The 22,543-nt window shown below is 37.8% G+C and overlaps 1 protein-coding gene across 4 annotated transcripts in view; it reads left to right on the top strand.

The window, feature by feature from the left end:
• The window catches only part of Tnrc6a (trinucleotide repeat containing adaptor 6A), an 87,010-nt gene that overhangs the window by 24,787 nt on the left and 39,680 nt on the right, over nucleotides 1–22,543 (top strand). For 3 of the 4 annotated variants that reach the window (XM_076840150.2, XM_076840151.2, XM_077106007.1), the window contains 2 exons: nucleotides 3,451–3,472; nucleotides 19,434–19,877. In XM_076840150.2, the coding sequence (XP_076696265.2) occupies nucleotides 3,451–3,472; nucleotides 19,434–19,877 (466 nt within the window). Of the gene's footprint in view, nucleotides 1–3,450; nucleotides 3,473–3,987; nucleotides 4,075–19,433; nucleotides 19,878–22,543 lie in introns of those variants that run through there. The other variant, XM_076840152.2, reaches the window with a different exon arrangement.

The raw sequence follows: 22,543 nt of genomic DNA on the forward strand, positions 1-22,543 counted from the left end.
TGCCTCTCCCTCCAAGTTCTGTCTTTAGAGAAAAATTCTTGGAGGGATCTTAAGGGAACTGTAATGTGGAAAAAGGAGGTTGAAAATAAGGTAATTACACAGGGATAATTTAGTATAACCTTTACTTGAAGCACGTAATTGTAGTTCCTGGAAAGCACATAATGGTTGAGGGCTGGGGAAAGCAGCAGTGCAAATTGGGATCTTTTAGTGTCAGAATGTTTCACCATTCATGGGTTTTTTTGTTGTTACTGTGTTAAGATCTAAAGGGATTTTTGTAGGCTTTATTGACTAATGTGGACCTAAAGTCAGGTTTAAATGAGACTTAGGTTTTAGAAAACCCCATTCCCCTTTTGGGAGGGGGGTCAATAAGCAGTCTAATACGTACCTTTTCTTGGTAACCTTGGTGATGACATGACCAGGCTAGAGCTGTGCACTCACTTGGGGCAGTTAAATGCCCCTGATTCCACATTACTCTTTTTTTCTCCCTCGTTTTTAAAAACTCATTTTATTCATTAGACCTGCGTCCTTGACTGGGTGCTGTCTGCTCAATCACAGGAAAGCTTGCTCATCAGTAATTATCCCATCCAGTGTATGTGAATTGAGCTAGATTAATTCTTTATTCCTAGGCTGTAATACCTCACACTGCTGAGACTTTGTAAAGGATTAGAAAAATGGGAAGACAAGAGCCGGGGACTGGTAATGATTGTAGGGTCAGTTTATTCCAAATGCAGGAGGAAAGACTGAGCCTAAGAAGGGGCAGGTAGGGCTGATGACAGAAGGAGCAGCTTCTAGCAGATGTTTTCTGTAGGCAAGGCGCTGTCTGCGTCGCATCCCTTCAGCCTCAAGGCAACTCTTGAGGTGGGCCGTTTTGCCCTTGTTGTGTGTATGAGGAAAACAAGTTTTAGAGAAGTTAACTGACTTGACTAAGGTCACATAGTATAAGCAGTAGAGCCAGGTTTCAAAGCCAGGCAATCTGGCTTCAGACATAGGCTCTTAACTTCTGAAGAATGTTTAGGATTGGGGAGTTGGGAAAGCAGTGCAGAGCTTGTCAGAGCACCCAGCCACTTGTCTGATGCTGCCTTTAATGAATCGGGGCAGTTGTGATAATTGATTATGGAATCAGCTCAGATTTTCTTAAGAAAAAAACATTAAAAATGGAAATCACAGTTGCTTATAGGTTTGCCAGAACCTTTTAACTTTCTTGTGCAGGAAGATCTACAATGATGCCTCCCATTTAAATAATATGTAGTGTTTTGTTTTCCAAAAAAGACCTTTCATACTTTATTGTTTAACCCTCACAGTAGCCCTGAAAGGTATTGTGACAGGACAGTTATTTTCTCCATTGGAGGGACTAGGAAACTGAGACCCAGAGGTTTAAATGACAAGGTCATTTTAAAACAAAATGAAGATATTTTAACATTTTCTGGAACCCCAAAGAGCCAAAATACCACCAAAGAGATATTTTATATTCTTTTAAAAATATTAAATTTTAGGGGGCTGGGGACATAGCTCAGTTGGAAGAGTGCTTTCCTTACATGCACAAGGCCCTGGGTTCGATCCTAGGACTGCAAAAAAAAATCTAAATATTAGAAATCCGGTAGGCATTTTGCATGTCTCAATTTAGACTAGCCACATTTCAGTGGTCAATAGCCACATGTGACTGGTGGTTAGTTTTGAACAGTGCAGAAAATTGCTATTAAATTCACTGAGCCCATTTGGGAAAATTCTCATTTTAATAGATCATCCCACAAAAATTTACTTCATAGAAGTAGAGCTCTTATCAGTTCCCTTTCCCCTAATCAGGTTTCTGTTACTTACATTCCTTGTTTGTATTAAGCCACTGTCCGAGGAACCTCTCTTCAGTGCCATTCTCCATAGATGAGAGGCTATTACATGAGGCTGACCATTGTTCTGGTGGCAACATTGAAGAGTTTTTCCAAAGGAGTTGCTGGCACATGACCTTTATGTTGTGAGACTTAGAGGAGCATCAGTGTATGTCTTGGATTTTAACAATGTGGTCATGGTTTTTATGTCCTGCAATTTAGTTTCCTTTGGAAGAGACCAGTTTAGGTTTTTTTGTTTGTTTGTTTTTTAAGTTTTTGACATGCAATACAATTTTTATACTAATTCTTTAGCTTCAGAAAATTATGTATCATATTATTTGACATGCTACTTCTAATACTTAAAAGTGTTCTTACTAAATTCTAAGAATATTTGTTTTTTCCTATTGTCAGGTTTTAAAAAATGACTTTTCCCAGAAATAAATCAAGTGTTGTCAAGCTAGTTGACTGATCTTTTGAAATTGTCCTCTCATCAGTTTTTTTCCTTTTAATTTTTATTCATAGATGGGCCTCCATTATTTTATGAATCTGTGATGTTTTAAAACTTCATAAAGCACTTCAGTGTCTAGGGTCAGCCCCCAGGGAAAGATTAATATTTAGTGTGGCTTCAATATTAGAATAATTATTACAGTTTTTACCATATATATCTATAATGATATTGATTAAAATGGAATTTTGGTAATTTAATAATTTAATATGACTAAGCAAAATGAATTGCCATGCCCCATGACTAGCTTGTCTTCATTTAGAAATCATTCCTGGCTATCGAGTTACCAATTACTCAGTCTTTCCTCATCTGCCTGCCTGTTCTTGTGTCTCCTATACAATTGGTCTTATGAAAAGGTTGATTTTTGCCTGGGACCCTCCAGTTCTGGAGGCCCTTGGAAGTTTGGGCTAGGCACCCAGAGGCAACCTGCTCTCCCTCCTTAGTCCTGGTGTAGGAGCAGGTTTAGAAAGTAGTGAGAGCAGAGTTCATGTCAGTTCAGCTTCTGATCACAGTAATTTTAGTGAATTGTCAGATGTGTCAGAAGTGACATTAGTTTTTGAAGATTTTCCCACTCACAAATAACTTAAAAGTTGACTGTATTTAACTGTAATTGTAACTTACCCTGCTGGAATTAAATTTATTACTAGTTTGGCCAAAGTGATTATATGCAGCTTTTCTTAAAACTTAATTTGTCTTTTATCATTTGTAATAAATTTTGAAGCCATTTAAACATGCAGAGGTCTATTAAATCCATTATGTGAGAAGGTGAAAATTACATAAAAATCATTTTTAAACTAAATGATGAGAAAAGTGCAGCTCTCATTTTAAAAATTAAATATGGTAATACAATGTTGTCTATGCTTTATGTGTAAAGAAATGTTACATTTTTTTTTTCCTTTTTTTTTTAATGAACATAGTATCAGGGACAATGGGGCACATCTATGGGAAAAGCATGCTTTCTTTGCATCTTTTCCCGTGCAATTCATCTAAGTGACAGATTCCTTTTTTAAATAAAAGTGTATATGTTTTATATAACAGTAATATATGAGCATTTTATCATAACAATCCATTTCTTTCAGTTTCATATTTACATTGTTTTTTGTTTGTTTGTTTTTATTTTAGGCCACTGAACAAAAAATCAAAGGTACGTTTAAAGCTATTTTTTTATTCTCCCCCCTGACCCCCACTAAAGCAAGATTGTTGATATGCATTTTTATTCACCTCCAGGATGGGAGAGAAGAGTGAAAAAAACAGGGGTGGGAACAGACTTCTTAGTGACTTTACTGTGGAGTCATCCTTTGGGTTTTATGCTTTATCGAGGTGTATATTACACTTTAGAATGTACTACCATTTAAGCTGTCTCTTAGATGAACACTGCTTTCCAACATACTCCCTTGTTCTGGGTCTTTGGCCACATGTAGTTTTCCTTAAGTCTTCCATCTAAAGGTCTTTGGGATGGAGCTACCTCTAGGATCCCACTCCATCCCTTGGGGTTCTGCCTGCTTTATTCCTTGTTCTCTGTTATAATGTTGCCCCCTACTCCTTCTAGAAGACACAGTAGTGACATTCATCTCTACATTAACACAATAATATTGCTAACCTTATGGTCGTTGAACCAGGTCCAGCAGTACCCAGTACACCCTAAGCAGAAGACATGAGGGTGAGAAGGAAACAGGAGCCTAATTCCTCAGACCCTGAATCAGGAGTCCTCCACCCTCCCAGAAGCTGACTGCTTGGTGATGAAAGGTGTAAGGCTCACAGAGACTGAACTCGTTAGACCTCAGTGTTATCAGTTGTCATCTTTAGCTGTATCAGAAATGTGGTCTCTGCATTTCATTAGTATATTCATTCACAGTATTGCCTGTCTTTATTTGAGGTCAACATTAGTTAAGGTAACATTTATTGGGTGCAATTGTATAAGATGAATAAAAACAAATGTAGCTTATACTTTACTGGAGAAAGGGTACAGTGTACAGTCATAGTTAAGTGCATAATATGATTTGGCTAAAGAATCAAGTTATCCAGAAGCACAGAGTAGTGATAATTAACCTAACACAAGGGTTAAAGCAGATCTCCTTGAGATTGGGAATCTCATAATATGAACTAGCTAGTCACAATAAAATGACAAAGGGATCAGCATCATTCAGACCACTGAGAAAAAAAATACTGTGATGTTATATGCACTGGTAGTACTCCTGGAGAATTAGCTACCTAGCAGGTAGTCAGGAGAGTTGAGGGTTAAGAGACAGATAGGGGTCAGGTCGAAGAAGGCCTCGAACACCATTTATATTGTGTTAGCTTTTTGTCAGGGTAATAAAATACCAACTTAAAGGAGGAAAGAGTTACCTTGCCATATGGTTTCAGAGATTTCAGTCCATGGTTAGCTGCTCTGATGCACTGTTGGGCAGGACATCGTGATGGAAAGGTGGGACAGAGGAAGGATGCTCAACTCTGGCAACCAAGAAACAGAGTTGGGCCGGGGAGAGGGAGGAGACGTGTGAGGATGAGGGGATCAGGGACCAGATAGACTTCACCTGTGTACTTCCAGTGGCCTACTTCCTAATTGGGCCCCACCTCCAAAGAGCCTGTTCAGCTGTCAGTAGGTAAGGATTTAAAAAAGCGAGCTGAGAGAAGAAATGCATTCTGGGCAGAAGAGGGAGGTGGAAAAGACCGTGCAGTTTGAGTCTCTAACATAGAGGTATCCAGGGCAGTGACAGCACGTAGGCTTGGAGGTGGCAGGGAACCAGCAGAGGAGTGTGCATCGAGAGTGTCATGATCATAAGCTGTCCTTCAGGAATGTCTTTGTCAGTAGTTCCCAGTGTCACCAATAGAAATACGAACAGAGAGGGAAGACTAGGAATAGAGAGGGCGGTGAGGGCTGAACTGGGATCTTGGCAGCGGGAGTGAAGGAGGGTGAGAGATGTGTGAAGTGTGACTGACAGAATTGGCAGCTGTTGACATCAGGAGAGGAATTACAGCTGAGACTGCGACTTTGAATCCAGATGTATAAGGGGTAGAGAATACAGGGAGGAGTGTTGCCAAATTAATTTTCCTAAAATTCCACTTTCCTCAGCCCATCTGCCTGTTTTGGAATATTAATTTGTCCTTAGTTTTTCCTGCTTCAAGACCAAACCGCCCTGCTTGGCTTTAAGGGCTTCTTTTGATCTGAACTCCTGTGGTCTAAACCTGTTTCTCTACCACTCCTTTGTACTTTTCAGAGTATTTTTAATCTCCTTGATGTTTATTCTTGTATTCTTTTTGATTCAGTTTCTCAAGCAAGGATGTCTTCATCATGCCTTTTAGGTTTTCTGAACCTCTAAGTTCATCTCCTAATGGGTCACTCCACCACCATTGATCTTTCCCTCTCCAGTTTCTTAGGGTCTTATGACACATCTTAAATTTGAGCACTTGACTGCATCCTATCTTAGACTGTTGGCTGACCCATGTATATCTGTTTCTGCAGCATAATTTTTGAGTAGCTACTGTTTATATCTTTCCAAATATAAAGCATCCTTTTACATCCTTACATAAAATCTGAACAATATTCAGGTCTTCTTGTTTTTAGATTCTCCACGACTCTGAGAATGTTGGGCTGAGTATATGAAAGTCACTTGCAAATTCATCATGTTGTTTGCTCCCTTCATAATTAGTCACTTTTTTTTAATTCATAAAAATGTGTTGTTTTATTTTTGTGCTGTATGTCTATGTGATGTCTATGGGTTTTGGCCCACACAGTGCTGCTGTTTTTGATATAAATACACATAGAGAAATGAATACTACAGTCAAGCAAGATAACAGATTCATCATCCCACATAGTTGTCTTCATATATTTTTGGTGTTAAGAGACTTCATATATTTTTGGTGTTAAGAGAACCTGAAATTATGTTTTAGCATATATTGTAAGATTGTTAGCACTGGTCCCTGGACTATACGATAGCTGCACGCTCGTTTGTCCAAGGAACTGCAGCTTCGTGCCCTCGGCTTGCATCTCCCCGTGCCTCCTGTCCTGCCCATGGTCACACCTGTTCTGCTCTCTATTCTAAATGTCCTTTAGGCTCATCCCTGTTGTTGCAAATAGCAAGACCTTTTTTTTAATGGTGAAAAAGATTCCGCTGTATGAGTACGCCACAGTTTCTCTTAATTGTCAACAGACCCCAGGTTGCTCCCTACTGTGGCTCCTGGGAGAAATGCTGCAGTGAGCTGGGAGCACAGGTGCTTCCATAAGGTGCCGGTTCACTTCACTTTCTTTGGTGGATGACCAGAAGAGGGACTGCCAGGTCAGAGGGTGGTTCTATTTTTTATTTTTATTTATTTATTCAAGGGTGATACTTGGGATTTAACCCAGGAACACTTTACCACTGAACTGTATCCTAAACTCTTTATTTGTTAAGACAGGGTCACAGTTGCTGTGACTGGCCTTGAACTTGTGATCCTGCCATCTGTGCCTCCTAAATTGCTGGGATTACTAGTGTGTACCACTGCACCTGGCTGTTTTTTAATTTTTTGAGAGCCAGTTAGATCTTAAGTTTCTTAGTGACAGAGCCTGGTCACCTCAGACTCTGAGATGCTCCCCCCTGCAGAGCACCCATAACTTGATGTTACCCAGGTGGGAGGGTCTCCTGTTAGAACTGGGGTTTAGTTCAGTGTTTTTGTCTGTCTGCATAGTAGAGATCATGTTGTTTGTGTTGTAGGCTGGTATTCAGTGATATTAGTTAGACTAGGGTTTGATCCCTAATATGCCGTGATAGTACTTTGACTTTATGAGATAAAGACAAACTTGTATTGCTTATTTTTTTTAAATGGAAGCAGAGGTTATGACTAACTAGGGCTGTACTAATAACAGATGTTTTTCTTTCTGTAGAAGTTGTCTTTGAGGTATGAAACAAATAATATTTATAGCCCTATACTAACATGATGGGGGGAAATACCCTTCTACTTCCATGGGAAATAGTCAATGAAATTATTATTTTTAGGTATATCAAAGTCACCATTTTCCTTTCTTCTTAATTAAGAAAAGACAATACATAGATTTATACATGTAAATCTAGATTTGTGTACTGAATAAGATTGTGGGAAATGCTGAGGATTCCTTTTAGCTTTAGACAAAAATCTTTGTTTCTAGCAAATGTAGATGGTTTTGCTTATAATACTACTAGATTTTAAATTGGTAGAAAGTATGAAGATTTCATACTTCAGCTGTCTGTGATAAGACTGAGCAAGACAAAGCAGCAGGAAGTAAAAAGGAGAAAGACAAAGTAGTTAAGTTGTAAACTGTTCATAACTTTCTCCTTAGGGTTAGGGATTAAGGGGAAAGAGCCCACGGTAATTAGAAATCTGTGGGAGTCTAAGGAATTGTGTCCTGGGCTGAGATGCTACATTGACAGTCATTAGGTCTTCCCTTGTTTCAAAGAAAACAAATTGGGAGCCTTCTGGTTCCAATTTTAGTAGAGAATCCAGGATGGATTAGCAAGAGTTAGAAGTAGCCTTTTCAGTTACAATCAATTTTACGAATCCTCTACGCTAGGACAGAATACTAAACCATAATTTGTTTATCTGTGTTTGGTTTGTATTTTTGTATTCTTTTAATTCTAATGAAAGTATGGTCTATCTCTCAAAATAAGAAAAAGCATGCCGCGTGAGTCTTTTCCCAGTGTAGTAATCATAGGAGAATGTATTTGATGAAACACAGCCTAGAGACAGCAGATTTGACTGGAGACATAAGACATAAGACTGAATCAACCACTAAAGATAATCCTGGAATTTTAACACAAACAAGTTATAATTGTTAGAAGTCCAGGCTTCTGAGTTAGATAGACTTGAGTTTAACTGTTACCTTTTCAGTGCTTATTTCTGTGTCCTGGGCAAGTTCCTTAACTTTTAAATTCAGTTTGTCTCTCTTAAAAGGAGATGATTCAGACCATCTAAATGTTTGGGGAATGAAATGACATCTAGAAAAAATAAATCATAGGTCTGGAGTGTGTAATAGATATCTCATTTCTATATATACTGATAGAAATTCTTGAATTGCTGCTTTCAGGCAGCAGCATTTTGGGGTAAAATCTACAGCTATGGCTGGCCCAGTGGAAAATGAACAACACACAGATCTTGGTTGCATTCTGTCCCACTATCTTTTCCTTTAATAACTCATTGAGTATGCATTCATGTTTTAGTCTTAATAAATCAGTTTTAATGGCTGTGAAGTAATTTCCCTGTTTTTAGGGAATTTGTTTTTACTCATACAGTTAAGATGAAACTTGATATATTCTAGAAGGAACATTTGTTTGGGGGTCAGATTGGTTTTAGATTTAGTTCTGTTTGCCAGATGTTTGTGCCTGGGCAGGCATCTTCTGAGCCTTAGTTGCCTGTCTATAAAAGGTTAATGTTTTAAATGCATAGAATTATGGTGAGGATGAAGAGATAAGGGATCTAACGCCTGGCACTTGGCAGATTTAATCCCCCTGTGGAGCTGCCGGGTCCTTGCTGTCTCACAGCTCTCTCTTGCAGCATACTCTCAGTTTCTCCAGCCACTTCAGGGTTCCCTCCCACCCAAATAGGATTTGCTTTTTCCTCCCGTTAAAGTAGAGGGCAGGGCTGGGTTGTGGCTCAGTGGTAGAGTGCTTGTCCAGCATGTGTGAGGCACTGGGTTCAACCCTCAGCACCGCATATAAATAAACAAACAAAATAAAGTAGAATGAACCTGGGAAGAGTGAACCACAGTGCAGCGTCTCCACCTTGGTTCAAGGAATACATCTTAGCATGAGAACAGGGTGGAATATCTCTATGAATCTGGTAGAGCAAAACTGGTGTTTTATCTGGTGTTTGTTCACAATTTACATAAGCTCATCGTATAATCTCATTAATGTTTCATGTAGTGTTTTTGATGCAAGGATTTTCAGCATTATAGACTATCATATGTCTGAAATCGTTTGGAGGATGAGGTATCAGGCAGGATATCTGTATTTTGCCCAGTGCCAGGCCCTATAGGGAATACATTCACAGAAGTTGCAAATACATGTTCAAAAGGAAGAAAGGAGAATTGTGTAACTTATCCTAATAGCTTGGTCTCTAGTTCTAAACTGCAGTGACTGTGTTGAGTGCTTTCCTAAGTTAGGGCTGGTATTCTTAAACAGTACAGAGCTCTTCCCTTGGTTTAGGGAAAGTGAGGTGACAAATGTGAGGGAAGAGAATGGATCCCTTTCATTTGTTCCAAAAGACAAATGTTTTCCAAAAGTTTGCATTTTAATTTGGAATACACACACATTTGAAAATATAAAATATATATCTCTTCACAGAATAATTGTATTTTGTCAATCTTGCCAATTTTTTTAGGTGTAGATGGACACAACACGATGCCTTTATTTTTTTATTGGTGCTGAGGATCGAACCCGGGTCCCGCCCGTGCTAGGCGAGTGCTCTACCACTGAGCCACAATCCCAGCCCAATCTTGCCAATTTTTAAATTTTTGTTTTCTAAACTCATTTGATGTGAATAAAATCCCACCATTTATCCAGATGTAGAAAATACTTTTGACTCGGACGTTTATTTTCTGATAGCGTTTTTAGACAGTGTTTCAAATTTTATATAGAAAATTTATAATTTTTTGTTTTAATTAGTTATACATGACAGTAGAATGCATTTATGCATTGATATAGAATATTTTTTATAATTAAAAAAATAACCACTTGTTTCTCCTCCCTCCCTTCCTTCCTTCCTTCCTATTGAACCGAAAGGCATTTAACCACTGAGCCACATTCCCAGTGCTTTTTATTCTCGCTTAATCGCGTCGGGCCTCAGTAATTTGCTGAGGTTTTGTAGAACTCAAAACCCTCCTGCTTCACTCTCCTGAGCTGCTGGGATTATAGACATACTCACCCAGCACCATCCTTTGTTTCTTAAATAATTCAGATCTTCAGTGATTTAAGATAATTCCTTTATTATCTCTAACTTTGGGACTTTCCTTTGAATTAAAAAGATAGTTCTGTTTGAGGCTTTTTGGGGGGTGGGGGGGGATACCAAGGATTGAACTCAGGGGCACTCGACCACTGAGCCACATCCCCAGACTAATTTTGCATTTTATTTAGAGACAGGGTCTCACTGAGTTGCTTAGTGTCTCCCTTTTTTGCTGAGGCTGGCTTTGAACTCTTGATCTGCTATCTCAGCCTCCCCTGCTGCTGGGATTACAGGTATATGCCACCTGTCCCAGCTCTGAGATTTTTATGGTGTTCTGCTACTAACTTCTAGCTCAATTTTTTGGTGCTATCTTTTTTTAATTTACTTATTCACTTTTTAATTTACTTTCTTTTGAGTCTCAAATGGAAGCCAGAGCTTTCTAGATGTTGCTACATTATCTTCTAGGACACTTTTCCAAAGTTTCTTAGACAATGAAACCCCCCATGTGATATTTGCTTTAAAAATGGATTCAGATTAGCAAATCTTTGTTTGTCTAACTTTTCTGAATCTTAGATTTGGATAAGATTCAATGAGTAGGTTAAATACAGGTTTTAGAGGTGCTGTGTTATAAACATTGTGGGTGTCTTCCATCTCTAAAAGAAGATCGTGTACTTTGGAACAGATACAACTTGCTCATTTTGCTGAAGAGGAAAATTCACTAATACAGTGGTTTCATCCTGAGTTACACTAATGAAGAAACTCAGGGTGACCTTTTTTTTTTTTTTTTAAACACAATACCTTTATTTCATTTATTTATTTTTATGTTGTGTTTAGGATCGAACCCAGGGTCTCTACATTCAAAGCCAGTGCTCTACCGCTGAGCCACAACCCCAGCCCCTCAGGGAGATCTTGAGTGAACTACATCTGGACAGATTCCTATTTCTCTCTGTGTTGGTAATTCAAGTGGGGTGGGGGGGGATTTGGATAGGGTGAAAAGAGTCCCTTGAGGGAGCAGAACTGGTGTTTTCCTAAAACACAGAAAGATGTATACATCATATTTTTGTAGAGTTTGTGAGGTGAATTAAAACTAAGTGAATGCAATTTTATATTTATTTTTACTTTTGATATCTAATTTTGAACTGATCGTTCTATGCTATCTTGCTGTTTGGTATTTTTCCTCAAAACTTTTCGACAGAAATAAGATTTCCTTGTGCCTGTATTTAAAAGTTCGTTATATGAAATATAAGTTTTTAAATCTTATTTTTCAAAGAGCCATTCAATTCAAACTACTTACTAAGAATTAAGGGGAGTTAGTGGATTTGGCAGGCATTTAGTGTTTTTCCAGATTTTCTGTTGGTGACTTAAAATTATAGCCATTTATCCTCAGTAAAAATTTTAGTATTGCATCTTAAGCTGTATCAGCTTAAAAGCCAGATTGCCCTCTGTAGCCTTAAGCATTCCAGAACTGACTAGAGTTAATATGTGCCAGGGAATGTATATAAGTCACTCAGTATAGTCACGAATGAGCAAGAAGATGATTTTTATAGTAGTATATTGTTTGCGTTTAAATAAATTTTATTTACAAACTGATCTTAATTAAATAAAACTGCTTTTGCATTGTTCAACAAGCTGGTGCTTTCCCTCTGACTCTCCTTAAAATAGAAGGAGATGGAATTCAAGTTATTGGGCCTCAAATACCGGAGAAATAGAGCAGTACAATGACAGTGTGCTTTCCCTGCATTTCCTCCTGAAAGCTGCAGAGTGGGAAAGAAACAGAAGTTGGAAACACCTTTCTTTGGAATGTCTTACCATAGAGAATTTTCTAATCTACCTTGAAGTTCTCATCAGGTTTGTGTCTTGAAAATCTGTGCCCCAGTAAGATAGTGTTGCTGCTGTTCATCAGAAAGCTGCAAGAATCGTTCTCACCCAAACTTGTCTGCTCTTCCTCTGTCATTAGACAGTTTTTTAAATGTGCACATTATTGAAAGCTACCTTATTATTTTAGTGGAGCAGCTAGAATAATCGATTTGGAAGTTTAGGGTTAAAGAACGAACTATCAATCACATTTAGAAATATTAACAGAGAAGACAGAAAGATGTGATGATGTTGCCTGATACACGGTTAAACTTGAAATATGCTAATTTGTTGCGTGTTAACTTTTCTTTTGTCTACAAGGATTTTATTTTGAGGCTCTTAAAAGCATAAAACAATAAAGATTTTAAAGAATGTCGATGACATTTATAAAAATATAATTAGAATAATTGTACTTTAAGAATTTTTTAAGCATCAAGCCTGTGGCATTTAGCCTAGTTATTTAACAGGTAGAAATTTTGTCCTTTAATTTTTTAAAAATATATATATTTTTTAGTTGTAGTTGGACTCAATACCTTTATTTTATTTATTTGTTTTTATGTGGTGCTGAGGATCAAACCCAGGCTTCGCACATGCTAGGCAAGCGCTCTTCTGCTGAGCCACAACCGCAGCCCTATAATTTTTGAATATCTAAATTTCTAATTATTAGTGAATGGTTTTAGTAAACTTTTTATTTGGTTGATAATGCCTAATTTCATTTGCTGAGAAGACAAAATTTTTTTCTAAACATAATAAAAGAGAAATATTTAGGAAAATTCTAAAATAGTTGATTTTAGGTGAGAGTAACATTTTCTTAAGAGCTTTCATGCCAGTTTGTCTTCAGAGACTAACCTGATTGTTTTTATTTTCCAGACAGTGACTCAGATTGAGATTAGAAATAGTACTTCTATTAAATTTAAAGTTTGCCGAAAGAAGTATTTAAAGGCACTGTATGTTCTGTAGATATACAGATATACAGATCTTCAGCTGGTAGTCTTAACTTTTTCAGTTCTTTCAATAATTGAAATTCAAATCTGCATGTAGTTTTAATTTTCTGAAGTCAACTTAAGGCTTTATTCTGTTAAAGTAATCATGTGTTAAAATGGTATTTTGTATATTACGCCCATCATTTCATTCAGTAGTTTTGAAGATTTACAGTGTAGCCAATGTGAAAATGAAGGGGTTTTTTTTTTGTTTTGTTTTGTTTTTCTTTTAATGTTAGGAATTGAATTCACGTATGCTCTACCACTGAGGTACATCTCTAGCCCTTTTTATTATTAATTTTGAGACAGGGTCTCCCTAAGTTGCTGGTGCTGGCTTCAAACTTACCGTCCTTCTACCTCAGGCTCCCTCTTGGGATTACAGGTATGAGCCACTATACCCAGCTTGAAAGCTATTATATAAACCTTAAATTGTTGAAAAATAGCAATAATGTATAGCTTAAGGTATCATCAAAGCATGATTTCTTGGAGCTTAGTAGTAATCAAAGATAATTGATGATTCATATTTAAATTTTTTGTTTCTATTAAACCTGTAGATAAAGTGAAGTTCGTTTATTATTTTCTGAAGTAAATTGGTTAAAATGACATTTTAAAGAGTTATTTCAAAGCTTAAAGAAGTAAATATTGGTTAAAAAGTGTTTTTACAGATTTAACACTTGGTATGTTTAGAATTGGATATTGTCCTATATATGTATTCTTGATTTTTCATTTTAATATAAGACAATTGCTATGTATTTTTTCAATTAATGGACTGTATATAGTAGAATAATTTTAGGTTTACAGACATTTTAACAAAATATTGGAAAACTCATAAAGTAGTAAAATTTAGCAAAAGTTAATAATTTAATTGAAGAATAGGGTTATTTTGTTGTTTCATACAGGTCCTGAAGTTGAAGAAATGTTGGTTTAAATTCTTTGAGTAGTTTGTTTTTAAATTTCTGGGCCAACTCAAATTTTTCCCAGCTCCTTTAAACTGTGAAATAAGTGAGTTGTGGCATAACATAAACAAACAAACAAAAAAAAAACAGTAAAAATTTAACTTTTTACTGGTATGTGTGTTTTTTACTTGAATGAAATTCCTTTAAAATATTTTTCTGTTGTGTTTAGACAATGGAATGTTAGGACTACTTAGAATGTCCTTCCATATTGGCTGAGCTTATCTGGTACCGCACATGCTGGCACTAGATTTTCTGTGGAGCAGAGATTTATTTACAGCTACTGACTCATTCAGCAGTCTGCTGACCAGTCGCTGTCACCATCCTCTTCCTTTTGGTCATTCTTGTGCCTGTCTTCTTTCCTAGCTCTCCGTGTTCCACCTCTTGAAGGTTGGTGCTCCACAGGTTGCCTCCTCAGTACTGCTCTCCACTGCTCTCCGCACGTGCTGACAGTTCTGCATTGCGGAATCTTGTGCATTTGCTGTGTTTGGTGGTACTAGGGATGCCAGTGGTAAAGTGGAGGAGAAATAAGGAACCAGCACTTTACAGTGCATATCTACTGCAGTGTAAGGGATTCCTAAAGGTGTTCCCCCACACCCTCCTCTTTCTGTGTATGTCTGCCTGCCTAACACCTCCCGCACCCCCTAAAGTCATCCAGCCCAGTGCCTCTTAGAAGGGTAAATCTTGGAGGACCTTTTCAGTGTCTTATAGTGTAAAACCTTCTATTCTTCTGTGAGCCTATTTTGGTAAATTACGTTTTGTAGAGCAGGGACTAGAAAACTACAGCCACACCTGGTTTTGTATATGAAATTTGTTTGGAACGCAGTCGCATTTGTTTATTAATCTGTTGTTCATTGCTGCTTTTGTGCTAAGATGGCAGAATGGAGTAGTTGTGACAGAGACTGTGTGGTCCACGAAGCCTAAAATGTTTGTTTACTGTCTTATTTTTGCATAAAGCTTAGCTGGATTTTCTGCTTTATTTGTATAAATTGTACACAGTATTTCTTGTATTTCCATGATGTCTAGATTTGAAATTTTGCCTTCCTGTTTCATTCCTAGTACTATTTTATCTCTTAATTTTTTTGTTCCCATTGCTTAGGATTACTAAAATTTCATTTGACTTACTGGTAAAATGTTACTTTGGTATCCATGTGTTTTACTCTGCTCTGTACCAGTTTAAACATGTAAAGAAAGATACATGGGTCTTAAAACTACTCTAGTAAAAAGTAAATTTAAAAGTATATTATGTTGACCGAAAAGATTTTCTGGTCCTGATGAGAACTTTCATAAATCCATTTTTCTATGCTAATTAATCAGTTTAGATTTCCTACCTCTTCAGGAAAATCATTGTCTGCTGTGTAGCTTTTCAGACTTATAGCAGATAATGAGTTGAACATAAGGAAATTTCTTAATTTCAGATTTTTTTTTACCATTTTTATTTAAAAATGTTAACTATTTTCCACATAACCATGCCCCGGGCTTATAGGTTCATCTTTAAAGCAACTGATTTCTGTTTTCATCTTTACTGATTCCTTCTTTCTTCTTCTTTACTTCACTTTCTACCTTCTTGAGTTAGATGCTTTATCTTTTTTTGTCTGTTGGAAATAATTAGACTATGAATTTTTCTCTGGGCATTGATTTAGCTGGTCTTAAAATGTATTTAGTGTTTTACTGTTATTTTTTTAATAACCCAGTGGTTTTCATATTTATTTTATTTTCAACTCAGATTTATTTAAGGCAGTTTTATTTGCAAATTTTGTTATTTCTGATGACATTGTATTGCAATCCAGAAATTTTACCTATATTTTTATTCTCTTGCATTATATTGATGTTTTCTTTAGTACTGTGTGTGTGTGTGTGTGTGTGTGTGTGTGTGTAATTTTTTATGATTTTCATGTGTGCTTGTCAAAAAGATATTATACTAACTGCTGTTGAGGTACATGGTTTTGCTGTTTTGTCTTTTTTTGTCTCCATTTGATTTACATATTTCGATACTTTGATAAGTTCTTAATTGCTCATTTTTTTACTTATTCCTTTTGTTAATATAAAATAGATCTTTTATAATGCTTTTCTCCTTGGAATTTTCTCTTGTTTGATATTAATTCTGTTTTCATTTAGCTTTTTTTTTTTTTTAGCATTTCTTGGTGGTATATATTTCTCTGTGCTTCCCGCCCCACTTCCTGCATTATTTTAAGAGTACTTTTTGCAAAGTATTTGCTTTAAGTATGTTTCTCTTTTCTTAGCCCCATTAAAGAAATTTTGTCTTTTACCAAATGACTTTAACTCCTTTATGTTTATTGTGACTTAGGTATTTTGAAGCTAATTCTTAACATCTTTTGTATTTTGAATTAACCACAATTTTGAATTTTTTAAATTCCATTTTCTTTGTCTATTGAATGAAAAGTTTCTAATTTTCATTTTTTCTCCTACTAATGATTCAGTTGCTTACTGTTATAATTAGCTTAATTTTTTAACTATGCAAAATATAATAACTAGAATTATTCACTGTTTATATGTTACCCAGTGACTCTTTATCCCCTATCTTTATCTACTTTTAGCTTCTCCTTTATCCATAACTATTATATCCCATTTTATATCTGGGATTCTACCTCAGAATATGTAGTTAAAATTTAGGATCAGTAGTTACACTGTCTTAATTTCTTTGCTGGTTTTAGTGAGTTTTTCTGGACTCAGAAATTAGTTCCTTTTTCAGCCTGGTTTTCCATATGGTACTTTACTGCTGAAAAGGGCAGCGTTTATTTGAGTTTGAGGTGGGGATGGGGTGGCTGAGTGACAGATGTAGGTATTGCTCCGAGTTCCTGGTCACTTTGGATTTCGTGTTAGGGTTCTTATACATGCCTTCACAGTGCTAGCAAATAGGCTGTCTTTTCATTCCTGGAATATTTAAAGATCATTTTCTTGTTGCCTTCTTTCCTGAGTACCACATTTTGGGGGGTATAAATTTATTGTCACAATGTTTTTTGCTTTTGTTTTAAAGAATGCTTCATTCTCTCAGTAATAAATGTCAAACAAGGCTGTGTTGCAGTAGCAGCTAACTGTACCACCTTCAACTTACATGTAACTGCCTGGAACCAGGCCAGATCCACTGCTAAGCATGTAAAGCCTGAGTCAGCTTTTATGTTTCCCATGATTTCATAGTTGCATATACTTTGTCTTCCTTTCCTTTTGAGGCACTTTAGAATATTCTAATGCCTTATTCTTTTTAAAAATATTTATTTAGTATCTTTACACAGTATCTTTATTTATTTTCATGTGGTGCTGAGGATCTGTCCCAGTGCCTCACACATACGAGTCAAGCACTTTACCACTGCGCTAAAGCCCCAGCCCCTAGTGCCTTATTCTTATTAAATGTGTTTTTGATAACTAATTATTTGCTTATTACTATGTGTGAGATACAAAGGAAAATATGCGTCATTGCATATTGCATATATTGGGAACATTAAATTGTCTGGGTGACAATTTCCATACACAATGTTATTAGAACCAGAAAGCGCTTGGAACATTATAAGAGGCTTGTCATTGAGCATTGGGAAGAATAGAAAGGATTCCAAGCAATAGGGAGAATGTTAGTAATTTTCTGCTGTTAAAAATCTGGACTGCAGTTTGCTTATATTCCTTGAAAAATGAAAGTCACATTGAAGCAAATAAGAGGCTAAGATTATATATTTAAAAATAGTAAACTGGGTTTGGTGGCTCAGACCCATAATCTCACCTACTTGGGAGCCTGAGGCAGGGAGATCATGGTTTAAGTGCTGTCTGGGTAACTTAGCAAGACCCCATCTCAAAAAATATGTTGGTAGACTGAATCCACCAGGTATTCTGAGAAGGAAGAGGATAGAAGGTCAGGTTGTTCACGATGAAGGTGAAGGCGTAGAGCTGAGGGTGGGCAAGAGCAAGTTGGTGACCATGGTGAACAACACAGGTGACCAGGGCTGACATCACAGCAACCTGTACATTATGGCATTTGTAAATAACATAGGCCACAGTAGTAGTTGTCATTAACTGAGTGGTTACAGTATACTGGGTGCTTGACCAAGATTATCCCTACTTTATAGAGAAGACACAGAGGTTATCCTGGGAATGAGAGTAGAGCTAGTTTCCAGGACTAGAACCTTAACCTTGGAACAGAGAGTCTTCTTCAAGTATGCTCACAGTAGCACGGAGAAGTTTCACTCCACTTACCTGACTGGTGTCTAGAAGATAGGTGCAGGTTTCACAGAAATATTTAACTGCTACAAGTGTATAAGTTTGTATCGTGCCAGTCCTTAAAGAATAACCAGTATTTGTATAGAATTGTGTTCTGTGCTTTGTAAGCATTAACCCTTTAGCCTTTGGAGAGCTGTGTAAGGCATAGCATCCTCCCCATTGCACAGTGGGGATTAGAGACAGTCAGGTTTGTACAACTTGAGCTGAAGACCCACAGCTTAGTGAAGCAGAGGTGAGACTGAAACCTGGGTTCATCTGGCACCAAAGCTCATACACCACGCTGTCTCCATAGACAAGTGTTTGTTTCTCAGATTTGCAAAACAGTATCCAAATTATTTCTCCTATTTTGATTAGTCTTACAGATTCATTCTGTTATCTTTGTATTTATGTATGTATCATGAGTTTGTCTTTGGTTCAGACTTTATAGTTTATCAATAAGACATTGTTAAATTTTCCTTTTTTTTTTTTTTTAAAGGAAACCAGCAGGTTTTCTCATAACTTTGTTCTTGTCTTCCCCAGATGTACAATAGGGACAAACATTAAAAATGAAGCAGAATAAGAATAGTTACCAGAGAATTAATGATTCTTTTAGGACACAGACTTGATTTAGCACATTTATTCTGTTTTTGGTTTTTTTTTTGTGTGTGTGTGTGTATGTGTATTTTGTTTTTCTAGTACTGGGGATTGAACCAAGGAGTGTTCTAACACTGAGCTGAATCCCCAGCCCTTTTTATTTTGTATTTTGAGACAGGATCTCACTCAGTTTCCAAGGTTGGCCTCAAACTTGTGATCCTCCTACCTCAGTCTCCCAAGTGAGTAGGTAGGCTTATAGGTCTGCGCCTCTGGGCCCAGCAGCACATTGATTATTTTAGTCAAGATTCCACGGTCATGGATGAGTACTTGCTTGCTGATCACAGAGTAATATGAGAAGGAGATGGTGAGCATGATGTGTTATCCTGGTCTGGAAGGCCAACAGTCTCCATACCCTTATTGAATAAGTAGTTAGTGGAAATAAAATTTGACTCCTGGCAGTGATGTCTTCTAAGAAAACTCAAGCATGTGAATGAGGCTATTCCTGCACACATAAAGCTTCTGTTCTGTTAGGATTGTTGTTTGTAGTGCCTTTGAATTTAGATGGCTTCCTATGAAGGTGTACTTTACTGGCTAATCTTCTCCACCCCTTCTCTTTTGTTGGGATTAGTGCCAGAACAGATAAAGCCCAGTGTAAGCCAGCCTCAGCCTGCCAACTCTAATAACGGCACTTCCACAGCAACCAGCACTAATAATAATGCCAAGCGAGCTACAGCCAACAATCAGCAGCAGCAGCAGCAACAGCAGCAGCCGCAGCAGCAGCAGCAGCAGCAGCAGCAGCAGCAGCAGCAGCCACCACCACCACCACTGCAGCAGCAGCAGCAGCAGCCGCAGCCACAGCCACAGGCCTTGCCTCGGTATCCTCGAGAAGTACCTCCACGATTTCGCCACCAGGAACATAAGCAGCTTCTAAAGAGGGGTCAGCATTTTCCTGTCATAGCAGCAAACCTGGGATCTGCTGTTAAGGTGTTAAACAGCCAGTCAGAAAGCAGTGCTGTAATAAATCAGCAGCCACAAAATAACGGAGAGGTGCAGAACAGCAGAACCGAGTCAGGTGAGAGAAGGCCCTTCTTACAAGACTCAAACGTTAGCATCATTAGCAAGTTTACAGATTGACAGCTGTTTTGGTGTTTCTCAGATCTGGGCTTTAATTTTAAAGTCCTGTACAGGAAGTTACAAGTGGAGAATCTTAAAATGTTTCCTGTAAGGTACCTGCCATCCTGCCTGAAAATGAATATTTTAATGACTTTCTCGCCCTTTAGGTTCTGCCCACTTTAACAAGAAGCTTTTAGCTAAAATAGACTGTAAGACTCAAGCTAAACTTGCGCTCTCTCCCCCACCCAGTCATGTGCTGTGCGGTTATGCATATTATTGCATCTAATCTTCAGCAACCCTGTGAGATGTTGTTTTCTTACTACTGTCTCCTGATTGCCCCAGGAAGAGTTATTTACTTCAACCTCCAGGCTACTTTATGTATACACCAAGTGTTGCCCTCTACATTGTACTATATATTATGGCATTTCACGGATTATAAGTAGCGATTCTGGACCCATACCGAGATGTGATTCCAGAGCTGTTGCTCATGACCACCATACTGTGCTTTGGTGACATACTGGAAATGTTAGGTAAAGAGGAAGAGGACACAGATGTGAATTTTCTAGCGTAGGTACTTACAGCAGCACATTGTCATTGGTAATGATACAAACTTATCATCCTGAGTTCATCTCTAATCCCCACTCCCCTGGTCACGCAGTACCTGTGTGAGACTGGCCAGATAGTGACCTTCTTTCTTAATCTCTAGGGTTGACAGTAGTACCCAATCCTGTGATTGCTTTGAGGTCTAAATATTACATCTAATGCCAATAAGTAGGCAGTTAGTAATTTGAATTTCATTGGGGCAATCAGGTTTAACATATTGGTCATCAGCATAAGAAAAAAATGTTGTTAAAACCTTGGGAGATGATTTATACAATAAATGCTGGAGTGCGCTTTACTGAGAGCTGGTAGATAGCATAATTAAGAATGCACACAGCAAGGTGGCGCAGTACATTTAGAAACTTGTCCAGTGCGCTTCTTCAGTTTGGGAAATGAAAGAGCAAAGCTGTTTTTGAAATGGAAATAACAGAAATATAAGAATCTTATTTCTCAAAAATGAGTATGGATCCAAAAAAACCTAAAAGCATTGTAGGCGTATGTTCAGATGAGAAGACCTAAGGTGTGGGTATAGGAGAAAGTCTTCAAAAAAACCCTAGAGGGAAAAACATCCTCCCCGTTTCTAAAAGAACTTTACAAGGTGGACAGCATTGATGTGGAGGTTGAGATGGAAGTCAGGAGGGTGCAGGGATCAGTTTGAAATTAAATGCTAAAGCAGTTAGAGAATGCAGGTGATGAAGCCAAGGCATCCTGAAGAACCAGATTGGCAGTTTCATCTTTTAATAAAGGTTGTGGATCTCCTCCTGTCTATCAGCGTATTTCACATATTTACATTAAAATACCCTTACGTGTGCTTCTAGCAATGGTAGTGGAAACTCTGGCTGCAGAGTGGGCCAGTAGGACTCAGTGAATCTCGGAGGAGCCAGTCTTTCCTCATTCCTGAAGAGTCATCAATACGAATAATGATGATCCCCTAATTTTCATGGGGTGCTTACTCTAACCCAAATGCTGTGATAGCTTATTTAGTTCTCATGTCACAGGCCAGGGAGGGCCATCTTACAGACTAAAAGCAGCCAAGTGGTCCGTGGAGAACAGTGTACAAACAGTGTACAATAGCGTGAGCCCAGAGAGGTGAGAACTCTGTGTTGACAGTAACTACAGGCAGTTCAGGATTGTGAGAACACCATCTTCACTGTTTTTGTCTGTTTGTATTTGGCTCTTTTTGAACAGAGTGTAGTGGAGTGGATTTAGCATTTAAATTACTGAATATGGTACATGGAAATTCACTTATTACAGGTTTTCATGCTAAAAAGGAGCAGTGTTAGATAGACTTCCTTTTCTTCCCTTAATATGTTTCTCATTTATTCAGTGTGGACAGAGCAAGTTTTGTACCTAGATGAGATTAGATAGTTTGTTAATCAGAAGTCACAAATGGATGCCTTCATGGGCTGGCAGGTAAGTGGAGTAAATGGTGGAAAGAGCGATGGGGACGGTGGTCAGTGGGTTTCGATTTTGTACCCTTGCTAAATACTTACACCTTTTCATTTTTATTGTTGTTAGGACCCTGTGGTGGTCAAATAGACAACTCTGCAGGTTGAGTCCTGGCCTGCCATTTTGCAACTGTGCTTGAAACACTTATTAATCGTTTTTAATATTTATTTTTTAGTTATAGTTGGACCCAATACCTTTATTTTGCTTATTTTATTTTTATGTGGTGCCGAGGTTCAAACCCAGGGTCTCAAACGTGCGAGGCAAGCGCTCTACTGCTGAGCCACAAACTCAACCCCTACTTGTTTTAACTTAGACTTAAGACCTCTTTTTTTGTAGTTGACTTCTTAGTGCCCTGACGAGCCCAAATAACCCTGAATTAGGGGCCATGTAATAAGGCATTTCAGGAGGACTAATATGCTCAGCCACCTGGACAGCAGCAATAGTCTTTTGGGCCAAAACGATCTATTTCACTTTTTGTCATCCAACATGATCCATAGAGAAATCAGTTAGACTAGAGTAGTGACCACTAGTTCACCTTCCTCCCAGATCCAGTGGTTGTTAGCACAGTCCCATCTG

Source organism: Callospermophilus lateralis, chromosome 19 (assembly GCF_048772815.1).
Source record: "Callospermophilus lateralis isolate mCalLat2 chromosome 19, mCalLat2.hap1, whole genome shotgun sequence".
Classification (NCBI taxonomy): Eukaryota; Metazoa; Chordata; class Mammalia; order Rodentia; family Sciuridae; genus Callospermophilus; species Callospermophilus lateralis.